The sequence below is a fragment of the Triplophysa dalaica genome, chromosome 4 (genome assembly GCF_015846415.1).
Source record: "Triplophysa dalaica isolate WHDGS20190420 chromosome 4, ASM1584641v1, whole genome shotgun sequence".
Classification (NCBI taxonomy): Eukaryota; Metazoa; Chordata; class Actinopteri; order Cypriniformes; family Nemacheilidae; genus Triplophysa; species Triplophysa dalaica.
Window position 1 is genome coordinate 5,010,035 of NC_079545.1, and position 26,887 is coordinate 5,036,921.

The 26,887-nt window shown below is 37.6% G+C and overlaps 1 protein-coding gene across 2 annotated transcripts in view; it reads left to right on the top strand.

Moving 5' to 3' along the window:
• The window catches only part of doc2b (double C2-like domains, beta), a 155,999-nt gene that overhangs the window by 102,008 nt on the left and 27,104 nt on the right, over positions 1-26,887 (top strand). For both annotated transcript variants that reach the window (XM_056745468.1, XM_056745469.1), the window contains one exon: positions 16,549-16,628. In XM_056745468.1, coding sequence (XP_056601446.1) covers positions 16,549-16,628 — 80 coding nt within the window. The remainder of the gene's footprint in view (positions 1-16,548; positions 16,629-26,887) is intronic.

A 26,887-nucleotide genomic window follows, 5' to 3' on the forward strand; every position in this document is an offset into this window, starting at 1 on the left:
GTTCCTCTCTAGTCAGGCGGAGCTTTTGGGAATATTTTTTATTTGGTGTATTCCACTTCACAGGACACTCTCAATATGATACACTTACAGAGTTCAGTTAAGGACTCTTACGTACAGAACATAATTTCTCTCATGTAACGCCTCAAAAGTGGCTAAACCCTCCCCATTATGTACAACTCTCAGTCTATTTAAAATGACTAACATTTGTAATTTGCATAATGTTGCCATTTGAAAAAAGACACAGTGTGTTCTAAAATTATTCAGTTATGATATTCATGTATAGTATGCTTAACCTCATTTTTGAGGTTTTAAGATGGTGACTTAGTTACTGCAAATAAAATCGGTGTACACTATGATTTAAATGAAGTACACTCTAAAAAAGGCTGGGTTAAAACAACCCAATTTGGGTTATTTTGGTAACCCAACGTTGGGTCAAATATGGACAAACCCAGCGTTGGGTTATTTTAACCCAGCCAGTTGGGTTATATCTTTGACCCAACATGCTGGGTTGTTTTATTTAAATCAACTTTTGCTTAAAAATGACATTGCTGGTTTAAAACAAACCCGAAATGTTTAAAAATAATAATAACAAAATCACAGAGAAATACTCGAGCATCAGTAAGAATCAAAAGTTTTATTAAGGATCAAAATGCAAGACAAAAGGAATTCATAAAAACATGCAATATGTTATGCTCAATGAACAATAAAATGGCATATAAAACACTTTGATGAAATGTATGTTTATACATATTTAAGGAAAATTAACTTCAATAAATTACATTAGTTTAGACTTTAACATATACATTTAACAAGGTTATTAAAGTGGCACAAGTAAATATAAATAGTTAGACAACTTAACACTTCAAAAATTCATATACAGTTAACAAAGTGGCATGAGTAAAATGCAGCGTTATGGATGCGACATAAAAACACTATAAAAAGTATTTTACTAAACCCTTATTGATAGAATCGCATTTATATGATAAAATATCAGTATATGCACAAGTTTTCTATAAAAAAAGAAATAAACAAGCGTTATGGATGTGAAAAAGGGACACCGTAACTTTCCTCTTCATATAAACTCACAAAACATTTTAAAGAGCGTTAGTTCTTTCGGTTTCAGCACTGCTTAACCTGACATATCCACGGAGCAGTCTTACTAAAGAGGATTCTTTTCCTGGGAGTTTGTAGACAACAGTGTGGCGTGCCCTTTTGGAAGTGGATGTCCAGCAGGAGGGTTTCTTTATCAATTTGTTCATCTATAAAGAGACAAGAAAAGAGACAAGAAAAGAGACAAGAGAAGAATGTAAGGAAACTGGGCTACCCAGAGCACAATGGATTATAATAAACATATAAAGAAGTACATTAACATTTTACCTAAATAATGTTTACCTTAAAGCCTGTTATGAAAACATCCACGTTCCAGTTGACTTTCTCTTGAATGGAATGATCCATTAGTATTAGCTGTTATTCTGCACGCTGTCAGTGGGGGAAAAAAGAAAAGTGGGATATAGTAAAGAAAGTGAAATACAGTCTTAAAAATTAATATTATAAACGTTAACACAACTCTTAACTAATTCGACACACTCGGGAATAAGTAGAAGTCTAAAAAGAGCAACAATTGTTCGTCTCATATACCCAAAATTAAATATATCTCACGGTTAACCACTAACGTTATAAGAGCGGCTACTCCCGAGGCAATGGCCGAGATAGAGCTGCTCTCCACGGAGACACGACTGCTGACAGCCTGAAGCTCACACCTCCGACAGCATCTTAACACAATCTCAAAGAGGCGTTATGTTTATATATAAATCACGTATTTGTGTTCTTAACAACTACATTCTCGTCTAAAAGACCATTTAAACTAAGTTCCCTCACCGAACATTAGCGGTATTTAAAATAAAAAAATTGCTGGATGTTTGCTTTTTACACGACGCTCTCTCGTGTCAACCTTAAACTAATATCAAGATGCGTAAGTTACTTAACTAAATGACTCACACGAGTCAGGAATTTCAAAGGGAAATGTTGACCAAAAATTAAGTTTAAATGATTAAAAAGCTGTAAGTTAGAACAACGTGGGCATAAGGTTACAGACTAGCTATACAAAGCTAACGAAGCTAGATTGTAACGTTTCTTTCAAACCTAATGCGAACAGCCGAATTTTGCATACTTTTGCATTTTTTTTTTACAGTAATAGTTTTATACATTAAAAACTCGTAAAACATACCTTTTATTCTCCGAATAACAACTTTTCGAGATGAGGTGGATCAAAATGCCCGCGAAGGTAGAGTTTGTCTGATGCGTCGAGGAGTGGGAGGGGTTTACTCTCTCAACTGTCACTCAATTGGACCCGACTGCTAACCCAGCGTTTGGGTTACTCAAAAAATGACCCAACACTAAGAAAATAACCCAACAAAATGACCCAACATGCTCAACCCAGCTGTTGGGTTAAACAAATAACCCAGCATTTTTTAGAGTGTACCTACATCTTGACTGTCAAATCAGTATGTTGTTTATAGTATATGTGTGAATTTAGTATGCATACATTCCAAACATACTACATTTGCCATAATACATAGTTTGCTTAACTACGACGTAATAACAGCAGTGAAAAAAAATTGGTGCAATTTAACCATGAGGAATCATTCAATTTCAATTCTATTAAACGGTACTTAAATGTATTAACTTGTTGAATTTGGCTGCTCCTCAGCTCCCATGGGCTGATGGGATAGAAAAGTGTTCTGCCAACACATCCTGAAAAACCTTGGCAGAGGCCGTGGACCATCCTTGGATTTCTTGCATGCTGTTTTTTTATGCATACTGAATTGTTGGACATTTCAATTACACATTTTTACATTCCGTATAGTATAAACGTTGGTGATTTGAAATGAAGGCAATGTTTATATTATGCTTATACTGTGATATAGCAACATTATTTGTGCTTTATCTTTACTGTTTTCAAAGTTGTAAAATCTTAGAGTTGGATCTTTTGCCAAAAAGTGTTGAATCAAATTGTCATTCCGGGTTCATGTTTATATCACGCATGCTTGATTTTTGTCATGCTGTTTCTTCATTGAGTGATATAAAAAGGGATAGATTCTATCACCCTTTACTCATCTTCATTTACATTAACATTTAGTCATTTAGATGATGCTTTTATCCAAAGCGACTTACACAGGTAAACAATGGACGCAATTGGAACAAAATAACGACAACAAAAAGCATAAGCGTAGTAAAACGTGGTCTCATATACCCTCCCACAGTATACAAAGCTACGTTGTTTTTTCAAAGGATAGAAAGGATAGAGTAGAAATGAGGTCGAAGTCAGAGCTAATTGGTCAGGTGCTGACGGAAGAGATGTGTTTTCAGCCGATTCTGCTGATTTTGTAGTAGCGGGCAGATCATTCCACAAAAGTGGAACAGATTCCAGAGAAGGTGATCCTTGAAGTTTAGCATCATTGATAACCACTACCAGATTACCACTTGGCTGTTCTGAAAGGTGTCATTACAAACCTGTGTGACTTTCGTTCTTGTGCACAATGGAAGATATTTGAAAGAGCATTGGTAACCAAACAACACTGGCTTAAGTGGACTTCCATTGATGACTTATAAATTACACATAATGTTGGGTGAGTCATCCCTAAGTGACTTAAGTGTTTAAAATAGGCTTATTCGATGAGATTATACTGCCATATCTGTTGCTGGTGATATTTTCATGGATGAAGAGATGGTGGGTCTCTTTTTGTCATAAGCAACCAAACGGTGCCAATTACCAGAGTTGGAAAGTCTGCCAAGACAAGAATCTTGTGTCGAAATAAAGTGGAACTCACTCGTATATAGTGGTAAATCTAGTCTGCTATCTGCGATGTGATGAAAAACATGGCCACCCATGACCTTTTTTTATTAGAAAGTTGAGACATCTGCACACCAGCCTGTATCGTGATATCATACAACTAGATGTGCTCTGCCTGCGAATATTCCTTTAATGGTCGTAAATTGTCATGCATTATTCATACACCTTGTTGATTTTGTCTGGGTTTGTGCTACAGACATACGTTGCCACTAAATCTAAGTGAAAACCCATTTGTCCTTTTTAAAGGTGTCATGTGATCTTCTGATACTACTTTAAATGAAAGGTGAAATCATTAGTGTGAAATGAACGTGATGAAAAAGCAGGGGCTTTTTGACCCCTTATTTCTCCTATTGCTTCTAATGGATAAAGCACAATGAGAAGAATAGAAAGAAAAAGTGTAATTTTTGTGATCTTTGATCTATGAAGGGAATTTGTCACTGCTGTGCGGAGTGCTAATGCAGCACTGACTCTGCCTTTACTATGACATATATTTAGATGGAGTAGTGAAGATTAAAAAATAAGTTTTTCCAGAAATAAATTCAATTTGGTCAGTTTAAAGTTTTTATAAATAGCTGCATGTTGATCATACTGATAGGTCAGACCTCTCTGAGGTCTCTCTTAAAGTCTTTAAAGCATTGTTTTTTATAGTCAGTTAAGTGAATTGTCACATTTATATGGTACATATTCCTCATAAAAGGGGACATGAGAATTAAAATAAAATAACTATTTTGAGTCATACCTGATATATTTGTTGGGTGATGTTTCTGGACATTTTAATTCACAGAAATCCCACAACGTTGTCTCTCAAAAACGGGCATCCTTTTAGACCCATCCATAACGCATTAATTCTTTTCTCTTTTATAAATGAAAACTTGTGGATGGACTGATATTTTCTGATGTCTGAACTCTATCAACAAGGGTTTTGTAAAATATAATTTATGTTTCAATATATTAGTAGTAAATACATTCACTGGGAATTTATGTTTCAGGCTTTAACTGAAAATGTCACATCCATAAGACTGGAATTGCCCATTTTTGAGTTTGAAGTATGATTAAACCTAAATTAGTGGTGGGCATAGATTATTTTTTTTAATCTAGAATAATCTAGATTAATCTTGGAATTAATCTAGAGTAAAATGGCTCATTTGAATTCTGCCGAAGGCATTCGGAATATGGGTGCTACCCAAATAATGACTAAAAGTAAGTCTTTGAGAACGGGTTTCTCATGCCAGGTGGCGCATTAGACCAGGGGCTCATCTCCTGTTTCCAAAATGCATCACAAACTGCTTGAGAAAGCTGTTCTACTATGATAATTGGTGATGAAAATAAATTATGTTCAATAAGATGTACTTGTGTTTACTTTTGCATTAGCTAAGGGATGCTTTGCGTTTAGGTGGTACTTGAGACTGGAAGAGCTCCTACAGTACATTTACATTTAGTCATTTAGCAGACGCTTTTATTCAAAGCAATTTACAAAGAGTTAGGGAGCAACAAGCGTTATGTCATACAGGAGCCATAATACATTAAGTGCCAATACAAATTTACTGGTTTCAACTAAAGCTAGACCAATACCTGTTGATAGAAAGTTTTTTTTTTAAACCAGTTCCGCATTGCACAAGGTGCCAACAACCTTAGTCTTGTCGATGTTTCCATTGGGAAGCTTCTTAAAAAAAAAAATTCCCTAAAGCAACCCGGCGGCTTCAAAGCTGCATCCATGTTAGCACGTCACGTTTGATGTGGTATTTCACAGTAACGTTATGTTGTGTTTAGACCAAACGCGAATTGCGCGTCAAGCGGGAGTGATTTACATGTTAAGTCAATGCAAAGACGCGATAGACCTACTTGCGGTGCGAATCGCGCGAATGAAGCCCTGGTCATGAGATGATGAGGCAGTGCGAATGACGCGAATTGCGCGAATCACGCGAGTTGAAAAATCTTGTTCTCGCCCGGTACAGTGCAATTCAGCTAGGTATACATCCGCGCTAAAATATCAAGGTGAAAGTCATCATAGCTTGCGTAGTATAGACCCAGCTCCCAACCCAACTTTGGAATAGATTAACGGCGACATTTTTTTTATCGCGCGATAAGAGTCTCACGTTAATGCAGCACGTTATCGCCGTTAACGCCACCACTAATATAAATATTTAAATAATTATGCTTTCTGCACTGTATGCAGCGCTGTTGGCTATAGAAAGCGTTCCAAACACTCGCATACGAGCTTCCGGGACAGTGAGCATTAGCCCTTAGAGAGCAGCTGCCTATGAAGGCAACAAGGCCGCTCCCTAGGTTTGGAGCTGCAATTTAACAGAAACAGTCACTGACTATAAGACAAAAAGGCTGAGAAGCACTTCAAAGTCAAGCTTAATTCAAAGAAATGTAAATAAGAAAGAAGGAAGCATAGAGACATCATGATATAATGGGCAGGCTTTGTGAATCTAGCCACTTCACTATTGGGCTTCATTTGCTCTCTGTTCATTAATGAGATTCTGATTAACTGCTTTAGCCAATAAACGGAAATAATCACATATTAACCATAAGAGCCTCCTTATAATCACATCTGAACTCTAATTACCCTAATGATGTGTGTGCGTGTGTGTGCGTAAATGTGTGTGTGTGTCTAAGCAAGCGAGAGAGATCCTGCATTGATTGCGGTGGATTTGAGTATGTGCTAAGGAACCGTCACCGTCTTCTGCTCATCTTCTCGCTGTGGAGGAGCATTAGATTCATTCTCTTACTAATCTTAATGCAGCTCCTCTTTACCACACCCCACCAGTTTAAACTGGACTGAAAAGTTTGGAAAACAGGATTAAGAGCAGCACATCAAGATAATCTCTATTGAGCCCTCCGGCTGGCCTGTGTGATAAAAGATTCGGCTGCTAATTGTCTTTTTCCAGAAAGTTTACCAAAGCAGGCGGGAAGGGACAAAGTCATTTGGTTCTAACCTCCTTTACACTCCTCCCCAAGACCCCACCACCGCCCACTCTTTATTTATGACTTTGACTTATGTAAAGTGTATTTACTTTTAATTGTTAAATATTTGCTGTTTAATAGCTGAGGAGTTGTTATGGAATTTTCAGATACTGTGTGTTTCAGTTAATTTTTTTTCTTATGTTAGGTGATGAGATCTGTTTGGTTACTGACATTCTTCCAAATATCTTCCTTCGTGAACAAAGAAATGTATACAGGTTTGGAACAATCTTATGATTATTATTATTTTTGGTGAACTATCCCTTTAATATAGGTTCGCCTCTGAAGTGAAGATTTAAATCTGAAGATCTTAGAGCAGTTTAATTGCACGTCTTTGAGAATATTGATTTATGAACAATCATATTTTCATTTCTAACAAATCATTATCGTCATATATTCCATTATTAGACGTGAATGGTTTTTGTCGAACATCACATGACCAAACCTGATGTCTTGTTACATCTGATTGTCGGAGAAAGCATCAACATCATTTTGAAATAACACGGATATCTATTGGGTTTTTAAGGTTATCAGCTAACCTATTTATTTCTATAGTTTTTTTCTGTCGTTAATTCTGTAATGTCTGTGAGAAGAAAAAAGTATCATTGCTTATTAATATGCTTATATTGTATTATGGACATCAACAAATGTCATCTTTAGTATCTTTTTATATAAGTCAGCTCTATTGAGCATGTACAACAGACCTGAAGCGGCTGCGATGAGAACTGTTTTACGGTTTCTGCATGTAACGTGTCAAAAAACCTCTATGGCCATATTCAGCTCTAAATTTCAACATATGTGATTAACAATGTGGAAACACTGTTTAAAGAAGTGGTCACACTAGCATAGTTTAGATTGTATGGACCTGGAAATGTTTAACTTGATATTGAAATCTCTGACTTATGATGGTAAATTTTGGTGTCTTAGCCCATTGTTTCTCAACTAGTGGGTTGCAGAGTTTACAGTCTAAGAAACAACATCAACAACAAAAAAATGGATGTGAGACTTTTATTTTGAAAGATGTGAGTTTCTTTAAGTACCTTAAAATCACATAAATAGTGCTTTGTGTGTTAGCTGGGAAGGATCTACATGAAAGTATTATATTCATCTTTCATTAATAGAATTGTATTCGCCATGGTAACTCTTGTTTCCATAACCCAAAATGCCATGTTATTTTCACTTTTTGTTATTTTGTAAATGTTTATATTACGGTGGTGGCTCAAACAACAATTTAATTTAAAAAAGTAGTTTGGAGGGCTATTTAATATACTTAACATATAGGCTGTTCATTCATCAGTATTAGTCATATTAGTCACAAATTCTTGTTAGTATTTAGTGTTTTTTTTTCCTACATATGATGTCATATATCCTAAAAATGACAATGGGAAAATGTGGGTCCCATGGCTATACCAGTTGAGAACCACTGTCTTAGCCTATCTAAGCCCAGTGTGAGATAATATTGAGACCCATTCTGCCAATATTTATAGGAAAGTTTCAGTTGACTTGTTTCATTTCTAAACTAAACAATTGCTAGTATCCTTCCCTATGGGATATGTCCTTTTCTTTCTTAGCAACCGGTCTTAAGCAGCATTCATTGATTCATAAGCCTATCTTCCCCAAGAGACACATTTTGATACAGACCTCTAATAGCAGTTCAGGCCGTAGGGACACATCAATCCCCTGATAAAGGACAGAGACTTCTAGGCAGGCCCCAGACAACAGAAGGGAGTCATGTTCAGGTACAGCTGCTGATTTACTCGAACATTAAACTCACAGACAGTAGTGTGTGACAAGGAACCTTTCCAACCCTAGACAAAGTGGATAGATTGATGCTTAAGTTTCCTGCTTTCCATCACATCTGAATGTTCACTCCCTATTGTGCCGTTTTCTTTTTATTTAGGGACGACGTGTCATTCATTACCAATAAAAATGTTTGTTAGCCATTTAGCATCGGCTAATAGAAGGGAACACTTCCATTTACTCGCTCTGGGCAGTCTAGTTAAATGAAATTGCACTTTTGTTCGCACACTGTTCCTCTCCAAAATGAGTAAGCTGACAGATGCCTGCTGGAGGTTTCCTCGCGGCCCATCAACAAAGCAGCACAATAAACAAGATGCCCACGGATGCCATTACCCACGATTCCTCTTTATTTTAGAGCATTGTGTTTCTGCCATAGGCACTTTCAATTTGAAGTTTTGCAGGGTGAACAGAAGTCAATTTTCTCTTTGTTAGATATAGCATTGTCGCCCATCTGTTTCGAATATTTTCCTTATTTCTTGAACAGCACGGCTATATATCAGAGTTTGATTGTGTTTTATTTTTATTTTATCTGTTAGTGCCCGAGTTACATCCAGGGCCTTTAATCTCTTAGGAGGTGATATGTTGACACCCCGTCCCAAGATACGCCCTAGTGTTTATAAGTTCTTATGACACACATACACACTTCCACGTTCCTTTGCACTTGTTCCTTAAGGGATGTAAAGTTTTCTTAACTTTTGTGCTGACTGAGATGCATAACTTGCAGTGAGTCTTGTGTTGCTGGTGTTGACTGTAGGAATAAAAGTTGGGTCAATTGTGCAACTTTTTTTCACAATAAAGACCAGCAGACCAACATGTAAAGTGACCGACTGCAATTATTTTCTTTTTCAAGTGCCATTAAAGGTGCTAGGCAATGCCATAGAATAACCTTTTTTGACTTTTCATAAAGAACATTGAACATCTGCTGAACTTTTCATTGAAGGCGGAAATTGTTATCACGATTAAAATGTTTAATGAGACTACCATTCTGTAACAGGTTGCCTTGAACAAAACTCTTGAGTATATTTTAAAGTTTTTAATGATTTCAGGTACATCAGGAGCCCCATCTACAAATAGCATAAAAAAGCCTGTAAATCAGCACAGAGACCGTAGGAAGTCCTACAGGAGTCTTTTGTCTTCCTCTGATCTCTGCTGTGGACCAGAGCTGTCTCCTACCCAACCACATATCTAACCTTTCATCAAAGTGCCCGTCAGTCCCTCCATTCTGCTAGAGCAATTACATGATAAGGACAAAGGGTTGCAAGCACGTTGTGTCCATTTGTTGTAATGGAGATAAGACATGACATCATGGCAAAGATAGAGAGCCTCCTTTTTATTGTAGGCACGGCTGCCTGTTGCGTTCTGATCAGTAGATGTTTATGCTTGTGAGTCCAAACCTCTCATAGGTGTGGATAGAAATCCTATAATATTGCCGTGTTTCACCCGAGCTCCTCGGGTTACTTATGCTGCCCTCACCGGCGATAAGAAAAACATTAGAGCCTTTGAGCAGAACGTTGTGTCCGAGGGTGTTAATGGAGGAAAAGACTAATGGATGACGGACTTAACTGCACTCATAATGAGGCTTGTATCTCTTTCTCTTTCTCTCTCTCTCTCTCTCTCTCTCTCTCTTTCACTTTTCTGTTTAAGTTACTTTATTGGGTGACTTATAATAATACATTGTTAACACTTACAGCTAAGATTGCAACATACATTAGACAAACAGAGAAAAACAATCTTTTTATGAACCATTGACCATTATAGTAGTTTTGTCCTACTATGGTTGTCAATAGTGCCCACAAACTACTTAGTTGCAAACATTCTTCCAAATATCTTTCTTTGTGTTGAGTACAAAAAAAGCAGGTTTGGAACAGGTTGAGGTTGAGCGAATGATGACAATTTTTGTTAGTCCGATAACCCGCCGTTTGTTATAATGTGATAAAACGCAGAATGCCACTATCTACAGTGAGCATCAGAATATTATCGAGACTCTGTTTACTTGGACTGGTGGACCACCACCTACCAACCATCGATAACACACTAGCAAGTTCTCCCTATAAGCTGCAGCATAAGCGCTTACCTCCATGCTTATTTGCAACTGCTAGAGCCAGCTTGTGAATGCTTTCTCCAAATACGGATTTGTAAATATATCTTTTTTGTTTCGTTTTTGGGTACAGGTTTTTCATCCTTTTTGCTGGGGGTTCGGATTAAGCTCAATTGAAACTGGATTTACTTTGTCCTAGCCGTTCTTATGCCTCTGGCCACATGTGCCATCTCCCACAAGTTGCATTAAAGTTAAAAGAATCAATGTGCATCAACACAAGGTAAATGTGTCTTTGTAGTCAAGAGGGATAATGAAAATGTAGAAAAAATCATTTGCAACACAAGACTAAGATAGATCGCTCTTTCTTCCTGAAAGCTTTTTATAGTGTTCGCCTTAAAGGCCAGAGCGTTGCCACAAGCAAGGATTTTCATCTGGTTATGCTACTAAATTGAAAGTGTCTAAATGAAATAGACTTGTCAGATATTTTATATTGGGCAGAAATCACTCAAATATAAAGCATCGTACACTTTCATTCTGACATAATGAAACAAATTTGTTCGTATATTATCCTCCAGTCTATGACAAGTGCAGATGTGCAGATATTTAACCACCTTCATGTCAGGATGTTTTATCTTTCCAATCCGTTGACTTGCTGTAAACTCCAAACACTGCTCTGATCCATGAACTCGCATGGCTTTGATATTTACTAGTTTGTTTGAAGATTAAACGGGCTGTAAGCCTGTGTGGACTGGCCTCCATGAGACTGCAAATACCAGCGAACGGCGTGTCAGCCCCGGCTGGTATTATCAGACACTCTCAAGGTCCACCTGACATAAAGGTGACAATAACAAGCAAAATGTGTTGACATATCAGTGTCTCCTCTGAAACAAGAGGCCAGAGGCCTTAAAATCAGTCGGTGTTGATCATGTTTATACTGGTTATAATTGAAGCAGATATAATGAGCGGTAACTGAGACTGTGGCAGTAAATGAGTGAAAATAATGCAGACTGACTGTGTGCGTGGGGGTTGGAGATGATGTGATTTGTTTGTCGCTACATGTGAAGAGGAATTAATTCCTCAGAGCAAGAAGAGGAACTGTAATGAAAGTGAATGAATTGTCTAGTGTCGCTGATATATCGCATCTTCATCCAGTCTCTATAGTAAAGATAAACTATTACATGAAGCAGTGGTTCTCAATTTTTTTCATTGTAAGGCACCCTTTGCGTAGGGAATATCGCTTTGCGGCCCCCCAAATAAAGACTTGAAATCTTATAGGACCCAGTCTTTGGCTGTTTTAGAGTCTTTGATTATGCTTTTTGGGGTTTCAACAGTAGATGTTAATGTTTCTAATTAAAAAAAACGCTTTATATGTCACATATTTCAAGTATTCTTTCATCGCAGTCCCAGTTCTAACAAAACAACAGGATTTCTTACAGTCTATATAAAGTTCCTCCTTCTGAAACGCTCTGACTTTGGTAAAGCTGACCAGCTCTTTAGTGATTGGCTTCCACTTCTCAGGCTGTTCTGATTGGTCGGTGCCCCTCTCACGTGTATTCATAAACTTTGGCTTTTAGCAATAAACAGTAACAATGGCATCAAACATGCGGATTAATCGAAGTGTAAGTTAGGTCTATTAGTGCATGAGCAAACGTCAATCTTTGTTTGAGATTGCATATTTTTTTCCTACTATTGCGAGGGGAATGACACTGGACCGAATGGCGTCAGACCGGTTATATTAAATAACACTAATAACAGAAGCGTTATGCTTTTTTAAATTGGACCCGAGTTGGATAGTAAAACAAGCATATTGACCAGGAGACATTTGCAAGCAGGACTTCAAAGGATGTTTCATAGAAGTGTTTAAGAGGTAAGCAGACACACACTCAATATCAGGGTATTAGACAGAACAGCTTTCACAGCTGATGGAAGTCATGGAAGCTGTTATTTGACTGTTGGTTATCTTAGAATGTGTGTAGTTGAATTCTTATTTCCAGCTGTAGGACTGTGATGAAAGTAGTTAAGTGCGTTGCTCAGTCGAAATGTTTACGATCTCTGATAACCAAACGCTACTCCAGCGGCTCTTCATTTTCTCTAAGGAAGACCTTGCCCCTTTTTTGGCGTATTCTGCGGGCGGAGGTTTTTCGGGCACTTGGAATGGTGACATCATGTACCCGGGAAGTAGAGGGCTGTAGTCCGATCCAGCCGTTCTCTGTAGTCCTTGAAAAGCTAATTCTGTTAAAGACAGAATCTTGGGGCCCTCAGTTTGAGAAGCACTGAAAGGGATAGTTTAACCAGAAATAAAAGTTATTTCATCATTTGTTCACCCTCTATGACTTTGGTTCTTCTGGAGGACACAAACCCCATTGACTTCCATTGTACGGACAAAAAAAACGCAGAAACATTTCTCAAAAAGTTAACTTCCGGTCTGTATTTGGTTATAATATAACAATTTATTAGTTTTAATTCCATTTATTTATTTATGGTCATTTATATTTAATAGTATATCAATTGTATTGAATACATTTAAAACTACTTAACAGCTATAGATTCTTTGTGGAGTTCTACCGGAAGTTGCGTTTGGGCCAAATAACATTTATGTAGTTTAAGATATAACGTAGTTTATGTTTATAGTTGAAACAGTCTATATCCTAGATACCAGAGGTTAAAATGTAGCTTTCACCGCTTGATAAATGTAAACCGTTGACAAACCCTTAACAACAGCAAAAATGTATCACTAAAGTGACAAATATTTATTTGGCATTAAAATCCTTTTTATATGCCTGGGTTTGCTTTGAGTATCTGGTCAGTTTTAAAACGTAATTCATTGTTTAATTACTATAACTTCTTTTGAAGTTAAGTACCAGCCTGACTGGAAACATATTTTGACATTCATGCACAAGTAAATAACCACCTGTCATACATTCGGGTTTATAATTGCAACATAAAAAGGAAAGCCCGATGTATGATGCGGATGGCCCGAAATAAACTTCAAAGCCAGCGAGGACGAAGTAGATACGATTTTGTGTTTGGTAATTTTAGCTTTGTATTGGCAGTGGCCATGATGCCGCTCTGCCCTGAAAGCCGGGAAACTGGCAGCTAACCACAGGAAAACGTAATCCCAGTGGAATTTGCACAGTATGTGGATGGAAGCTCATTCCATTTTCTTTTTTGGCAACGGTTTGGTTCAACTTTGATTTGATCATAGTGCCGAAGGCTGAACGTTGTGCTATGGCAAATCGGCCTTGATAGGAGGTTATTTAAGGTCATGTCGTGCTAAACCTTTAGGAGCAGAAATTGGCTTGAAATTGGCCTTCCCTCTCGATTGAAATCTTCTCATGGGAGATGCACTTCATGTTGAGGTGTAAAATGTTTCAGAGTGGAAAGCTAAGTGAGGGGTCTGTATGATTACAGGTTGAGCGAGGTTGTGTAATGTTGCTCTTTAAATGATGTGAACATACAGTATGGCGGCGTGTGGCCATAAGTTATTGGTAATAGATGTACTGTATAACCCTACTCTTCTATTTGCATTCTCCTGCACGTTATTCTTTCTTTCTGTGTCGCTCTGTTCAAAGACCGCCTATCGGACTGTTTCTTTATACATACATCAGTCAGGAGAAGAATATATTTCTGTAACTGACCAGGCAACCAAAATCAGTGCATCCTTCAGTAACATTCGTTAGCCATTAGAAAAGCCTGCTACCATAGCAACATACAGTAAATATTATGGTATTTTTTTGTTTCTTGAATGTGCTGTATGAGACATTCTGGAACTTAGGCCATATTTAACCATTTCGTCCTGATACAGTACACAAGTTGAAAGTGACTCGAAAAATCTTGATATTCTTTCTTCAAAATGTCTTCGTTTGTGCTCTACGAAAGTCATACAGGTTTGAAATGACAAGAGGAAGAGGAAATGATGACAGAATTTTTAGTTTCGCGTGAACTATCCCACATTAAAGCGCGGAATTCACAAAACACCAGCACTCGTATGTGAACCGGCTGAATCTCTCAGACTAGCTGTTTAATTGATGATGCTCTGTGTGTTAAATGATTGACTTTCTAGAACTCCACACTGTCTCTGGCTACCTGCTATGATTTTGTATGATATTCAACTACGATTGTCATGCCTGTACCGCATAAAGAGAAACCAGCAGGGATGTTCGTATCCAGAATGCTTGACCCTACAGGAGTATTGACTTGATCGGTGGGTAAGTTATAGAAAAAAACTTCTCTGTCTTTTCTGCCGTCTTTAATGCACTTTTGTAGAGCAGTGGGGTAGTTATAGAAAAAAATCTCTCTCTCTTTCTCTTTTACTATCTTTCATGGAAGTTTTAAAGAGACTGCCTTTGTAATCTCCCATAGTTTTTTCTTGAGGAAGTTCTGGTAACTATTACATGACCATCCCAGGGCTTATATCTCAAACAATATCAAATCTCTGAATATCAAATATTCAAGACCTCATTTCTCCAAACGTTGGCAAATCCAGTTATTAGTTCTATCTCTGAGGCGTTTATTGTAACCGATACTTTTATTTCCCTGGAGAATGGAAGAATCTCCGACAGAACCTGTGCAACCCGACACGTAAAGTTGCGTAGCAGAAAAGTCTAATTATGGAAGTCGTTCAATTTCGCATCATCAACTGTGCCTGTGCACAGGCTGGTACGTGCCTCACGAGAGCCCCGCCCCAGAGAATTGTCAGTCTTTATTGATTGACGATATGCTCGTTTAACTGCAAGGCGGGACTTCCTTGGCTAGAGCGACCGTATTGAGTGGGGAATTCCACACAATTTATTGTAACGGCAATGGTGCACCTTTTTAATATTAAGGGGAGTAGGTTCTCGACCAAGATTTTACGGTACACTGGGCCGTCCCTCAGCTCCTCAATGTGGTGAAGTCATCCTGTACCTGTAGCAGAGATAAAAAGCCCTAAAGCATAATGTTTCCAGCACTGTGCTTGTCTGTGGGATGGTGTTCTTGGGGTCATAGTCAAAATTTCTCTCCCTCCAAACACAGGAGTCAACTTTGGTCTCACAGCAGTGCCAGCACTTTCGCTAAAGCCTTTTCTGAATCATTTTGATGTTCATTGTCAAGCTTCAGACAACCCAGGAATGCTTTCTTAGGCAGGAGGACCTTGCGGGTGCTTAAGGATTTCAATCTATTGTGGCAAAGCGTGTTACCAATGGTTTGCTTGCTCACTGTGGTCCCAACTGTCTTGAAATCATTAACAGGCTTCTTCTGTGTAGTTCTGTCCTGTTCTTTAACCTTTCTCATGATCATCTTGCAGGGAGCTCCAGAACAAGGGCATTTGATTGTTATTTTGTACTTCTTCTATTTCCACATAATCGCACCAGTTGTCTCAGTTCTCACCAAGCTTCTGTCTGTAGCCTATTCAAAGATTGTGCAGGTCTACAATCTTGTCCCTGACATCCTTTAAAAGCAAGTTGGTCCTTCACCATGGTGGTGGAGAGGTTGAATGGAAGATACAGGTTCTGTTGGGAGGCATGTTTCATATACATAACAAGCTGATTTAGGAGCACTTTCTTAATGTGACAGGACTAATCTGTGGTCCATATAGGCACATAACCAATCTGTGGAGCCAACATTCTTGCTAGTTGGTAGGGGATCAATGTTTAACCTTTATATAAAATGTTACCCCCTGATTTTTTTGTATATTCTGTCTCTATCAGTTAAAGTAAACCTACCATAAAAATGATAGTGTATGCAGGCATGCTTACAAAATCAGCAGCGGATCAAATAATTATTTCCCTCACTGTATGCATCTGTGGGATAGCAAAATATGGTCTAACCTTTAAACTGGTTCTTACGCTTAAAGTTTTTTAGCGTTGCATATATTCTAAAGCCTGCTCTGTTTTTATTTGTTTCCTTGCAGCTACACTCGGCACTCTGGACTTCAGCCTTCTGTATGATCAGGAGAACAATGCTCTGCACTGCACTATCAACAAAGCCAAGGTAGGAACCTGCACTTCCCCAGCCAATAATTGTGTATGATAAAGACAAAACATTTCAAATTCAAACCCATTTCCAGCATTTGCAGTAGAAAATACAGCACAAATAAAATACAGTTTACACGATTTTTGGGAACAATAAGCTGTTTCATAAAACTCTTCTTTTCTGTTAGTCTGGCTTCTATGCTGTCTATAAAGTTTTATAAAGTGTTCAGTCTGTTAAGGGGGATGTCATGCACTGAGGGGATCCCTTTGGCTTATGTCTGCCTGTGTGCCGCTCTCTCTGTTGTGGTGTGGGAGGCATTTCCCCTGACAACAGACTGCTGCTAGCATCTGCTGCTGTCTGCTTTGCTTAGTATTCTGTCTAGACTGGCTTTGTCTCCCCAGCAGCAAGCTACAAGCAATTTCTCTGTTTCTCTTGTTCAAAAGCTGTTTTTGTCACTTTACTTCTACACTAAAAAGCTCAGCAGTTTCCTTTCTTGTATACATTTTTTGCGTCACTTACAGAAATGCTTCTGTTGCAAGAAATGTGCAGTAGCATACAGATTCACAGAGTTGTGGCTGGTGCTCATTCTTCATTTTTAAATGCTGCAATCGCGTGATGCGTTCGATTTCATGCGGCACTGACTTGAAGACTTGAAGCAGTGCATCCTGGTTGGAAATTTGGCAAAATGTTATTACTTGCTTCACGTCTGAAATAAGTCACATTTTCATCCCCTTTCCTTCAACCACCGGTCATGTACACCCCACTTAATTAATTTGAGGAAAAGAAAAAGTTTTGACTATTTTTCTTGTTCGGTGTTCTGTTGCATTCAGTAATGTCATTTTATAGAAGCGAGTTGAGTTGCGAACATGCCTGACTAGGTTTTCACAACTACAGTAAGGATGAAGAGATGTTTCTCACGGCGAGGTGATTTACGGATGTTAGCATGTGCCAGAGATTTCTGTAAGTGTTTAGCTGACACTCTAGGATTCTTCTTCACCTCATTGAGCATTCTGCGCTGTGCTCTTGCAGTCATCTTCACAGGACGACCACGCCTAGGGAGTGAAGCAACAGTGCTGAACTTTCTCTATTTGTAGACAATCTGTGTTACCGTGGACACATGGACATCAAGGCTTTTAGATATACTTTTGTAGCCCTTTCCAGCTTTATGTAAGTCAACAATTCTTGATCATAGGTCTTCTGAGAGCTCTTTTGTGCGAGGCATGGTTCACATCAGACAACGCTTCTTCAGAACAGCAAACTCAAAACTGGTGTGTGTTTTTTATTGGACAGGCCAGCTTTAATCAACACATCCAATCTCATCACATTGATTGGACCCCAGGTTGGCTAACTCCTGGCTTCAATTAGCTCTTGGAGAAGTCATTAGCCTAGGGTTTCACATACTTTTTCCACCCTGCACTAGGAATGTTTACATGTTGTGTTCAATAAAAACATGAAAACGTATAATGTTTGTGCGGTATTAGTTTAAGAAGACTGTGTTTCTCTATTGTTGTGACTTAGATGAAGATCAGAACACATTTTATGACCAATTTATGAAGAAATCCAAGTAAGCCCAAAGGGTTCACATACTTTTTCTATAATGTATATACATTTAAACACAGTTATTAGTGAATAATATAATGATTTTATAAAGCACGAAGGGATTGCTATAAAAACAATTAGCGTCCAGACAGTGGTCCTGTCCTTAGAGGATGAGCCCCTATTTAAAAGGTAATCATACGATTTAGGGGGTGTGATCTTTCAATCTGTAACAAAACATTCAGTCGTGAGCAGTCATGGCTGGGCAGCACAGATACTCTCTGGAGAAACCGAAGACCTTGGGGGGATTCATGGGGAATGAATTGCTACCTTAATTTATTTGTGTGCACCGTCAGTGTTGTTTTTAGCACCTTATATGCAAAGGGTATTATGCAAATCATTATGGTCCTGAAGACTGGGGGTCCAATCCATGATCTTGATGTTGGTTATGGAATGGAATGATGAAACCCTTCCGTGATTCAGCATCCTTTACAGGACCTGTACAGCTTCACTTCATCAATGCAGTTTAGACACATGAATAAACTCTTTAAAATGCTATTTATGTGTCAAGAAATATGCTCAAAAATATTGCTTTTCTAAGTCATTTGATCGTCATCTGGTTTCAATGCAATAATAATGCAATGTTAAAGGTGTTACTGCAGCTGATTTATATTTATTTGCTTAAGCTTTGCATATTAAAACCATGCAGTAGTGATGTCCAGGGGGTGTATAATTGTGCAATATTGGCTTTTAATCCTCCTTGAGTTTCAGTGAAACTGTCAAAAAATGAGTTAGATGGTACAAAATGGACAAAATGCTTAACTTTGTAGTTTCAGAATTACTGAAATGGCAAACACTGACTACAATATTCTGTGTTAATAATATATGTTAATTTTCTTATGTAGTCAAACTCCTAACTGTGTCTTTAAGTCTCCTTACTTTGCACATGTGATTGCCAAGCCTCCTTTAACTCTTTTCAAAGATGAGCACCAGTTTATAACCCAAAATATTTAAAAATAAAAAGCAACGATGTCAGTTGTCTAAAATGAGCCATCAATTTAGTCACCTTCTACACATGAATAGGTGGGTGGGGGTAAAGAGGCACGGATGTAGGAGTAGATGCATATGAAGCGTTTTGACAGCCTGGTTTCAATAAAAACTATTTTTGAACTAACCAGGATGTTTTGGTTTGAACATATAGAATTAGAAACATACAGTTTTTGTATTTTATTACAAAGATCAGGGGAATTTTCGTCCCACTTTATGGTGCTGTATGTGGCACTTTCAGCATCTTTTTTGTTTTTGACCATTTGCTCCCATTGTCAAATCCACGCTGTGTAAAGTGAGTATACAAGTCATAAAGATAATTTTGTAAAATTGAGGTTCTTGCTGTGTCAACCGGTTTCTTACACCCCTAGGGAAATAGCTAAATTGCAGCGTAATAGATATCACAGCGCATTGATAGCTCTATTCTATAAACATTTCTCTGTTTACAAATGATGCTCCAGGCGATTGCTTTTTGTCCCTAGGTTTGATAAAAATATCAAAACCACTTAAATTTTGCAAAGACAGTACAAAATATTTATTGAACGTCCAGTAAGACAGAATTTTTCGCATTGCGGCCACATCAAAGAAAAACGCACCAGGCCACCTGGTAATTGAAAAATAACAGGTGGCTTAAGTAAGCTATGCACAGAGGTTAGATACCGGTCAGCAGCGCTGTTTGTTCGCCAGGCTCTTTGATAATGTTATTGCGGAGCTGAGATGACATCTCCGTCGAACAAAAGTGCTGCTGCCTCCATGTTTTTCTGTATATAAAACACCAAAATGCGATTACGCATCTGGATCAGACGGGGAAAAGCTTCCTGGTCATCCTCAAATAATGTTCTCAGTTTATTCTCGGAACTGTACAAAGAGGACAAGCCTACGAGACAAATGAGCCAACTTGGTCTTTTCTAATAACTAGTGTGCCCAGACTGAGAATGTGCTATTCCCATTAGTAACACTATTCTCCTTTGGGCACTTTATACTGGATCATTTCCCAGATCCCTGAGAGATTAAGTAGAACAACCATTCCACTCTGATTTACACAATTACAAGGCTTGTCTTTAATTTAGGGGTCATAAATGCTAATGTACTATCCCTCATTTTGTTCAAAACCTCAAAAACCTGTTTAAAAATATTTTTTTCTCTTTGGAACATAAAAGAAGATATTTGAGAAATGTCTCAATGGTTTTGTGGCCATGCAGTGGAAGTCATGGTAGGGGATTGTTTGTTTGTTTGTTTGTTTAGTTACCCACATTCTTACTTTCTTATGCAGAAAAAAATGGAATGACATTAGATTGAGTAAATAATGAAAGAATTTTCATTTTGGGGTGAACTATGCCTTGAAAAATACATACTTGGGAATGAGATTGGAGAGCTCCAGTCATTATTTTGTGTTAATTTTAGTCTATAACACAAATCTATTGAATGGCATCATGCACTATCTATAGAATATTGACATCAGTTATATCGACTGTTTTTATGTTACCTTTGGTCAAGTTTGACAGCCTTTGCGCTCCATTTACTTTCATTGTGTGGAAATGCTAATCTTTGTGTTTCTTAGAAGATATAAACATCATACTGATTGAAAACAATATGACTAAATGGGTCACTAAATGATGACTAAAGTTTAATTTTGGGGCGAACTTTTCCTTTAAAATCCTCCTACGTGACCAACATGAGCCTTTGAATAATCATCGTCAAGAAACGTTGTGTAAAATGTCTGTACTTGAGTCTGTAGCGTAGAAACGCCACTTTCAAAAGAAAACCCTTTTGGCAGACAGGTGGGAAGAGTCGCAAAGTCACCAAGTATTTGAAGAGATCAAAGACGTGCTTTCTGTAGCCCACGCAGTGACCCTTATTTCTTTGATCTTCTTTCCGTTGGCTCTCCTCTTAATCTGAAAAAGTCCAACAGCTTCCACAACTAACCTTGCCCACGTACAGCGCGACCGAGGCCTTCTATCAGACTACAGCCTGTTAATATTTCATAACAGTTGTCTTATATTGTACGGCTCCTAATCAACATTATGCAGATAACGGAGGCTGTTGAATTATTAAGTAGCCAGTCATCCAAACGCTTAAATGAATAACCGGTCAACTGTTAAGCGGAAGGCAATGATGAGTGTTTTCATGTGCAGAGAAGCTGCTGTTTGACTTTGTTAGGATTGCTTGACCTTTGCTGTCCGATGCCCATGTTGAATTATGTATAGTTTCATCAGATAATCTATTATGTGCCCATTTATATATTATAGGTATAAGAATACCTGAATGCCCGTGCACACACATAAACACTCAAGGAACGTGACTGATATGTGGTCGTATACTGTAGGCACAGGCAGCCAAAACAGCTATTGATCAGAAACTGAAATTTCTTTAAGAGGCACAGCATGTACCATTTCATTTTATGTTGTATGGGAAAGCACAGGAAATACCTTCAGCGTTATTCAACACACATATTAGAAAGCCCTTTAAATGCTTTTAGCAAGTACAGCCGATAGCCGGTTTATGGTAATCGGGCCTTTATGGAGGTCACGCTGTCCAGTGTCTGCTCAACTGACTGAGGAACATGGATTGATGAACTCAGATGAACACATTATTTTAAAGTTGAGCGGCAAGCCATTTTACTTGCATAATGGGATTCATTTGAGAGAGAAACAGGATATAGAAAAGATAGAAAGGTTTGGAGCGTGACCTAGTTTTATCCATTGGGATTTGATCGCATTGTAAGTTTGGGATTTCTTAAACAGAATGGATTGAGGCATGAGCTTGTAGTTGGTTGTGAAAAGAACAACATTTTTGTTTGAGAATATAGGCCATATCAGTTGAGAATTGAAATGGTCATGCTTTGTTGAGGTTAACCATAGAGAGCATCCAAAGGTGTTTAATTTTCTACCTCAAGTCGAATGCCGTTTGCTAGGACACTAAATTATTCTGGTCTGATTTGACTTCAAGCGTCATTGCAAGTGTGTTAATACTTATTGTAGTAGCAATGTGCCAAATATAATACAAAAAGCAAAGTGTGATAGTTTACTTTAGATTTTAAATGGACAGTTCTTGCAGAGAAGACTTTACTCACGGTGAAGAGTTTGGTTCTACCAGACAGAATGTCTGATGTTATTTATGTTTTTTATTAATGTTGTCTGTTGTTTTCTATGTAGGTTTTAAATCGAACTGAAGATGCTGTGAAAAAGATAAATTGTGGTGTTTTAATATATAGCTGAAAACACTCCACAGTATTTCACTTGATGTTTTACCAACTTCATCCTTTATTAAAAGCTACAAAAAAAGATGCTTTAGGCACTCAAGATGTGTAGTCAATCACCCTGTCACAAGGGTCTTCTTCTGTGCTCAACGCTCTTCAGTGAAGAACCTGAATCAAGGCTTGTTTCATCACAGCAGCCATCAATCTGACAATCACAACGCTGTCATTTTTAAAGCAAGGATTGTAGGAATTACCACGTACATTACATAAAAAGAGATGAGTGGAAAATTTAAGATACATTTTTTTTCAAATGAACCTTTAAGTTCAGTAAATTCCTGTAAGGAACTAGCTTGGAATAGCTTATGTCAGAATTTGGTCAGGACCATGGACAGCATCTAGTCGTTTGGCACATTTGCACATCATGTGATTGCTTTCTTATTTTGTACCAAATCCATGATGTCTCAAATTATTTATGACAATTTTTATTAAACAAAAGACTATTAATTTTCCAAACCTTACAAGTAAATATACAATTTACAATTTATACAAGCTTTGTCTGTTCGTCATCTGTTGGTCATTTACTGCCCCATGTTGAAGCAGTGCTTCAGCTAGAAAGAAATCTATGAATCTGTGTAATTCGATCAATGTTTCTGATTTAAATTAGAAATTAAGGATGTAGTATAATGTACAGTATATAAACACACAATTACATTGAGTTCTGATTTGGTTGATTAGCATCCAAGATTTAATGCAATTGATTTTTAATCCGTTAATGATAAATAGTTTTGAGGAAGGTGTGATTGTGTAGATTTGCGTTGTTTGGTGCCAGTCAAGATTGCACATTTCGTTTAAATTCACTCACATTTTAAGCAACAACAGCTTTGGCCAACTACATTTTTCAGGACCATGGACAGTTACAGAAAGATCAAACACATAGGTTTTCTCTGTAGAACGGAGGTTGCAGGTGGTTGAATAACAGCTTTGTTGGTGTGTGAGAGTGAATCTACTGGTATGACGTGATAAGCGTTGATCCAAAGACATGCACTGTCACAACGCACAAGGGATTACATGGGCCTACACATGAAGAAATACAGATAATGGAGTAATCAGAGCAGAACCATCACACCTGCTGGTAATTTTGTGGAGATTTTTGTAAACATCGGTTTCATCGTGTTTTCCAATCACATCATGTTAATACTGCCTGTAACTGGAATTGACTTTTTATTATCATGACGCACTGCTGATGTGACGTACGAATACCCATGTTGACAAGTGATTCTTTTTAAGATGTTTAAGTAATACGGTTTAGGAGGCTGCCATATACTTTAAATGGAGTCATAGCTAAAGGATGTTAATAAGCATGATGGGCAGCAAGGTGCTAGATAGAGTCACAATATAGAATACCTTAATGTTGTAGTTTTTTTAAATGTTAAATACACTGTTTTACATAATAACAATAAAGCTAAATACTAAAAAAGCTATTGTGGCTTTTTTACAAGAAATACAAGAACCAGGAACACCATCAAGAAGACTGGGTCAAGTTCAAGAGTCAATGGTCCGACACGAGACACAGAGCTGTCACATTCCTGTCACAAGAGACTCGACAATACCTACACAGGTGATAGGAGTGTGACGTTTGTCTTAAACAGCAGTTTCCCAATATTAAATTCCTATTTATTTGTTGTTTAAAATCATTTGTATCAAATGTCCAACCTTTTGTGCAAATAAGAACAAGTATGCAGGGTTAGACCAATTGATTTCTAGTTTTGTAGAACGCTAGAGGATGTTTTCTACAATATCTATGTTCTTCAAGTGGACATCAGTGGCCACCATAGTCATTTGTCAAATTGATATTTCACCAGTTCCTAAGTGCTAGACTAATCGTCCTTTTGAACAGACACGCGTGACAAGAAAGAGAAGTGCAACCGTTCATTAAACCAAGGCCGTAAGGAGCCTGAATTTTTTAAGGCACACAAGAAAATGTCCTTGTTCACCAGTGTTCTGGGTGAGATAAGACTTGAATGTTTAGTGTGAAAAGTGAAAATTCACAATTACATGCAATTTACATTTTTATTTGCACATACCTAAAACTAAATAAAATAAAAAAGAGGTCTTTATTAAACGTATTGTGAAGGTCAAACAAGGACAAGTCTCATTAGTCTTAACTAACCCCACCCTGCATTAAATACCCCCATCTCTTCACTGATCCCAATCCAGTACTTCAGAGTTGACGTATTTGTGTAGGCTAAGATGTGTTCCCTGGTAAGTAATTACTCCCTGAATGAATCTGCATCTACGTTTTAAGAGATCTCTGCCCATGTTCCATTATTTGTGAGCTTTATTTGCGCGATCACATCTAACGTCCCCGCCTAAAAAAAGGAAAGTAGCTTTTAGCAACTTGTAAGCAACCACCATTTTTAAGACACAATAAGGCTTTAAATAATAATAACAAGCGGTTTATGATTTGTGTGTTTTATGTCGTAAAAGGTTAAAATATTTAAAGGTTTTGTTTACCACTGGCCTTACGATTTACCAAAAACCCATTAAAAAAAACCCATAGACTTTGGAGCGATAGGACCGGAAGTCCTACAATGCTAATTTGCATATAAAAACCATCATCTCTGCGGCTCTCTATTCAACGGAGCACTTCAGCATCATCATTTTCCCAGAGCGTATCCCCCTTCCCCCCCCCCCCCCGCCTGGCCAACCCCCTCTTCCCATCAACTCAATTAAAGTCACCTGCCTGTGATCTGCTCTTACTCTGTCTGGGAGTGACATGTCTGAAAGGGTCAGCCTTATTAGCTCCTGATGTTACAGCGGTCACACGCTCACCAGGACCATTGGCTATGTGATGTGAGCCAAAGGAATGTGTCAAATCAACAGAGGTCATCAACCTGTGCACAGATTTCCGATGTGTCTTTGAACATGATTAATATTTTGACATTGATTTATAGTTTCTGGTTAATTATTGGGATAAAGATTTTTTTTCATAGGCCTTAAAACGTGCTTGAACACTTCGCTTACGTCTAGAAATAAATATATGAATTTGTAATTTAGGGGTTATTGTCGCATGGTAACATCAAACACAGAGATTTTTTTTATTATGATAGCACAAGCACACGCTTTAAAGCTGCAATCTGTGACTTATTCAATGCTATCTTTAAATAAAAAAATTGCAGGTTACTTTACGCACGTTTAAGTGGTATAAAGTCAAATAAAATTGGTCTCGATGACACAACTTTCAAATCATTATAGGCTCACCATCTAGAAGGATAAAAAGATTTACTTTAAATAACTTCACTTATTTAGTGATTGCAGCTTTAAACATAAAGTGAAACAATACAACATGTTTAACATTTTAAACAGCATATAAACTCTTCAAAATGAGGGCACAGTTTGTTAGGACTTGTTTAGAAGCATTCACTTTAATCAGGTAATGATGTCACTTTTTTTCTTTGTATTAATTGAAATGGCCATTCTTTGACAGAATTGACTGGATCTATTTAATTATTTTCAAGTTGAGTTGATCAAAGTTTAAACAGTGATATTGTTTGCTTGTTCGAAGGTATAGAATCTACCAAATAACAAGCCGATACACAGAATTTCCATGTATTTGTTAAATACAGTATAAAAGTCAGGTGTAAAATAACATGCAAACTTGCAATTTTACTTCACCAAAAAGAGATTTTATTCTAAGGGATTTTTCTGGCACCCCAGCTCCTGAAATTTTACTGTATTTTTCTACATTGTATGAAACCGATATATTACTGTTAAAATATGTCATCTGGCCCATTAGTATTGTTAGTAGAACATTTATTAGTCACAGTTTTAGTGTTATATTTAGGCACTAAAACGCCTTGCTATTCTCATCTAGCATGTGTATCTTCAGATAGACATTTGACTCAACTCTGAATTACTTTTCCAGAGTTTGATGTAAGCATGACGCTAAAACAGAAATGAAGCATTAAACTAGATAAATGGGTGCTTAATTATACCCTCAGGCAGCAAATTAACATGCTACTTTTTAATGAAATGATATTAATTCTCATTATTTATTTTGCCTGTGGTGTCACTCTGCTGTGTGTCAGTACATATTCAAAAAAGTGTTGTATTAAGTTTAATGTGACTGACATATTTTACCTCCAACTTTTCCCTCTCAGTAGAGTACCCTGTTGTAAATTACCTGAAGTGTTCTCAAACAAGATGACGTGACTGTATACAGCTCTATAAGTAAAGCTGATTCACAATAAATCTTTTTGTGAGAACGAAGAATATGAGGCTGCCAATTTCTGATGGTGGAATGGAGGGTTGATCTAACAATATTTACATTTCCTTAATTTCTCTATGCGGAAATGAACTTCAATACACTCCATCACTGCGTGGCAGCTTAATTTGGGTTTGTTTTGACAATGAGGTTGACTCATCAAAAAACAAGGCTTTGAAAGCTGTGCATTTAGAGAAATTGATGGGCACCATTCCAGGTACATTGTTAAGC